Source organism: Habropoda laboriosa, unplaced genomic scaffold, assembly GCF_001263275.1.
Source record: "Habropoda laboriosa isolate 0110345459 unplaced genomic scaffold, ASM126327v1 scaffold5, whole genome shotgun sequence".
NCBI classification, from domain to species: domain Eukaryota; kingdom Metazoa; phylum Arthropoda; class Insecta; order Hymenoptera; family Apidae; genus Habropoda; species Habropoda laboriosa.
The window spans coordinates 1,385,974-1,390,591 of NW_017100161.1; the positions used below are offsets into that span (position 1 = coordinate 1,385,974).

A 4,618-nucleotide genomic window follows, 5' to 3' on the forward strand; every position below is an offset into this window, starting at 1 on the left:
GGTAGGCCGCCTCTATGTGATAAACAATTGGCAACCAAACGGTGGCTCGCTAAAGCGATATATTATGAAATTAAATTAATCACTCAATAAGTTTTAACGTTAGATTGTTTCCTCGATATGGCCATGGTGGTCATCAGTGACTGGAGTGCCTCAAATGTTTAGAATAATTAAAATAAAATAAATGTTGTCAACTAAAAATTTTGAACGTCATAGCTAGCTAGACATTATTTTCAATTGAAAAAAAAAATTATAAAGCATAATACTATAATCCTATGCTTAAAATGTATTTTCTTGTGGCCGCCTGACAGCAACCTGTAAATCTGGCGTGACAGTGAACGTGTTAATAAGTAAATGTTGTTCAAATTATGTCGTGTTTTATGTCATTTTCATCAGAAAAATCTCATCAATATATTAAGAAAAATTTCGGGATAAAAAAACAAAATTAAAAAAGTTGATGTGTAAATCGGTTTGTTGCCTCGACTCACGTTTCATGCTTATCTTTTATTCGCTGTGCTTGGCTACGTTCGGCAAAGGCGTGCGCGAGGCTCGAAAACGTAGTCTCTGACTCTACGAGTGTCAGGTTTAGCTTCCTTGCGGTCTGACACTTGTGGAGAATATACTGTACTATGAATTTAAAGTACCATTAGAAATAAAGTCCGTCGTTAAAAAAAGAATTTGTATTGCAATACGAGTTTTCAGAAGTGAGAATTTTTGTTCTATTCATATTGAAAATAAAAAAAATGGTCCCGCTTAAGTAACCATTTCCTTCAATTGGCACATCAGAAATGAGGTTCGTAATAGACAAATTTCAAGCTGGAATTTTGATCAAAAGATAGTTTTCCAGAAGTGAGAAGTCTTTTTCCTAATCATATTGAAAATAAAAAACAATTAGCATAATAAAAGAATTGAAGCTGGAATAACGGAATTTTTCCTAAATGAGAATTTTATTTCTCTATTCATATTGCAAAATGAACTCAACACTTTTCCGTCGTTCGACTTATCTACGATTTCATCTCTTCCCTATCTCTGGCAAATTGGTTGGCGTTATCGCATGAATTAAAGCCGGGTGCACACTTTCCAGATATTATATTCGACAATTCGAAACGTGGCTGTCGCTTGCATGCGCGACGTTATCCCTGACGATCTCTGTGGATGGCGGTTCCGTTGAGTCAAGGGGAAAGGAATTAAACGCATCTCGCCACCCCCCGCAGTGGGTGCTGCATTCCATCAGCTTGGCAATCCTGCTCGCCTGGATGCAAATGATGCTGTTAGTCGGCCGTCTCCCAATGTGCGGATATTACGCGCTCATGTTCTCCACAGTGCTGAAGAACATTCTGAAGGTCAGTCGACTCCCTCCCGCTCTTAACTCCGCGCAATAATAATCGTTCCACGGAGCGTGCATGCGTGACGATCGAATCAGACGACGGGAGAAGGAAGAAAGGAGAAAGTAACGAGGCCCCGTTGAAGGAAAGGAAGAGCTCTCCCAATTTCCCTCGTTAGAGCGCGTCGAGTCGCGGTTAAACGGACGCGAATAAAAGGCAGACAGGTTCGACACCGTAAGAACACCGTTTTTTCTTCTTCTTCTTCTCTCCGCGGAACGCCGTTAACCCTGATTTAATGCCGAGGGGAGACGTCTGTGTGACGGAGGAAAGGAAAGGATAAGAGAGCGACGAGCTCTTCCCTTCGGCGAATATCGTTAGAAATGAAAAGCAAAGGGTGTGTACGCGCGTGTGAGAGAGAGGAGGCAAGAAGAGGCGAGGTTCTAAATGACTGGTCGGTGATACGGCTCCCATCAGGACCCACTTGCCTACCCCTACTTCGCCCGGTATCCCTGCCACCCTCTCCCGCGATTATAACAACGTGCATCTGGGGCTTTTTATTTCCTTTCAGGTTCTCCTAGCGTTCGTCTGCCTGATTGTCGGATTCGCGTTCAGCTTCGCCGTTTTGTTCCACGGGAACGACCAGTTTCGCAATTCCTGGAGGGCCGTCGTGAAGACCGTGGTAATGATGATGGGTGAGTACGAGTACGGGGCTCTGTTCTCGGACGAGAAGAATGGCAGCTCCTTCCTACAAGCCACGAGCAGGGTCGTGTTCCTTGCTTTCGTCATGCTCGCTAGTATCGTCCTGATGCACCTGATGATCGGCCTCGCGGTCAATGACATCCAAGGCCTCGAGAAGGAGGTACGGACACTCTTTGCTCGCCTATCCCCGATATCCGTTTCTGGGTATTAGAAATACAGGCGAAACGTCTTAATTCCGTTCACGATCCAGCCTTACCTCGGCTACGGCACGAAAGTTTGCGGGCGCGACGTAGTAGGCCCGCCGTGCTCGACCCGTTTCTTTGAAAATTACCGACTCGATTACCATTTAACTCGTGGAATTCATGTGCGAAATATTGATAGTCGGCAATTGAAAATTACGGAAATGCAAAGATAGTAGGACCACCGTAATCGACCCATTTCTCTGGAAAATAGTCGTTCAAAAATGGAGCGAGGCATTCCACGAGTCGTTTAACTCGCGAAATTCAATGAAAAATTAAAAACTGCCCCTAATTCGGAAAGAACGCGAAACTCGACAGATCTTTCCACGAAAATTTCTCGCAAAGTTCACGTGCGTTGATACACCCTGTACATCCACGTTACTCTCATATAAGAATAAATACACGAGCGGGAGCAACTGCGTGAATTCAGGGCCACATTCGCCAATTGCTGAAGCAGGCCGAGTTCGTGGGTCATTTAGAAAGGCTGACATCACACCGAATCTTTCGCGGCAATTGGCTACATCCTCGGCTGGGCACGCTGCTAGACTCGAGGCGCAGCATTCCCACAAAAATTACGTTCGGCTATCACGAACGTTATTTCCATGAATCATCCCCGAGCGTGCCGACGCGTCTCCGCGAGGCGCTCTTCCTCCTCGCCACGGGAAACTCGCGCGGCTGTGAAAGGTAGGCAAACTGGTGGTGCAACGGGCGAGGGAAAAACTTCGGTCCCGCCACTTTATGCTTTAATTAATAATTCCGCCGTAACGACCCCCAACTTGGAGCGGCTTAAAGAAAAGTGGTCTTTTTCAGCGACGTAACGAGTGACAAGCCCGAAAGCTGCAACAACAACAACGACGACAACGGCAACAGGGAGTTAACTGCGCTGCTCGAGGAGGTGTTGCTGCAATTAAGGATGTCCTATTATCCGAGCAGCGCGGGGCGAAACTTTGTGAAATCCTTTAACGCGCGAAATCGAACGATTCAAAGGAAAAGTAGCAATTTCTGAAAGGAATAAGACATTTTTCCGTCATTGTTGAGATGTTAATAAAAATTGTTGCAACATTTTGCGTTGTTTATTGTTTCGCGTGTGCGTGGGTGTGAATGAGCAGACGTGCGGAGTGACGAGGGTCGATACAGTAGGAGACTTCTGTTATCGACACAGTACGACGAAGATTTCATTAAATATCGATCCCAGCACAGATGTCTCTGCGATACCATTTCATCTTCGCGAAGTAGTGACGTCCCTGGAGCGCGTGCAAGCAGGATCGCGGTGCGTTGTAAGTAGATCTGTTAATTAATTAAAATATCGATTAATATTTGAAATTCGTCTGAAACGTGTGTAGTTAGGCTTATTTGATCGGAATCTATTGTTGCTTGTTAAATATTTATCGTTTTTACTGAAATTTTTGCAAAATCTCGAGAGATTCTCAAGTAACACTACGGTCACGAACGTTCGAACGAATAATCAAAGCAACGAACGCTATTATATTGTACAATAATTAATTACGTTTACGTCAGCGTGAAAATGCGTTGTTATGTTTCAATTAAAACGATAATTAAGCACAATTTTACCGAAAATATGCTGTTTACCGTGTTGCGCGTCACTCTCGACCGTAGTCGAACTTGTAGAATCGTGAATACACGTAGAAGTTATGCATATACGTGTAGAATTGGGCATATGAACGTTAAAAATACCGTTATACGTATTTTACAACGTAATTTGTTACTTCTGTAACGGTTTTGATACGTTAAACTCGAAATATGACAAACTACGGTAACAGATACGATTGCGTTGAGAATCTCTCGAATAGTTTTACACAAAAGAGACGAGAAATGGCGGGAAATTAGTTGAAGTTCAAATAGGCACGCGAAGCTGGTACACGCATCACGTGCACGTTTCAACGACACGATTCTAAATATTTTTCGTCGCGCACCGAATTTTCTTAAACGCCTGCTTTGTACATATATATACGTATATTAGAACGTGCGAACATATTTCTCGAACTACGTAGTGCGCCGTATGGCAAGTACGTTGGCAGGACTACCTACTCGATTTCGTACGCATCGATGGTTACGGCTCGTTCGAAGTTCGGTGAATCCCTTATCTTTATTTTTCTCCTCTTTTAACGACGCCTTTTTTTCCTTTCTTTTCCACAGCTAGTTGACTTTCCGAGAGTGTGCGGCGCGAGCGTGATTCATGCGGTGCAGCTAAAAGTGTCGGACAACTTCGTGCGGGTCGGATAATCGCAATTTGTTGATAAGATTTATGCGGCCGGTAGGAAATTTACAAGCACGTTAATCCAGGAACACGTGAACGCGAGTCGTGTTCGTTGTCCGGCGAATAATTAACGCGAAGCT

The 4,618-nt window shown here is 44.1% G+C and overlaps 1 protein-coding gene across 1 annotated transcript in view; it reads left to right on the forward strand.

Annotated features, from left to right (window-relative positions):
- Positions 1 to 3,266, forward strand: part of LOC108577437 (transient receptor potential channel pyrexia-like) — an 11,531-nt gene extending 8,265 nt beyond the window's left edge. The window contains exons 6-9 of the mRNA XM_017940585.1: positions 1,082 to 1,340; positions 1,891 to 2,181; positions 2,691 to 2,944; positions 3,071 to 3,266. Of these exons, the coding sequence (XP_017796074.1) occupies positions 1,082 to 1,340; positions 1,891 to 2,181; positions 2,691 to 2,944; positions 3,071 to 3,266 (1,000 nt within the window). The remainder of the gene's footprint in view (positions 1 to 1,081; positions 1,341 to 1,890; positions 2,182 to 2,690; positions 2,945 to 3,070) is intronic.
- Positions 3,267 to 4,618: the final 1,352 nt, after the last annotated feature.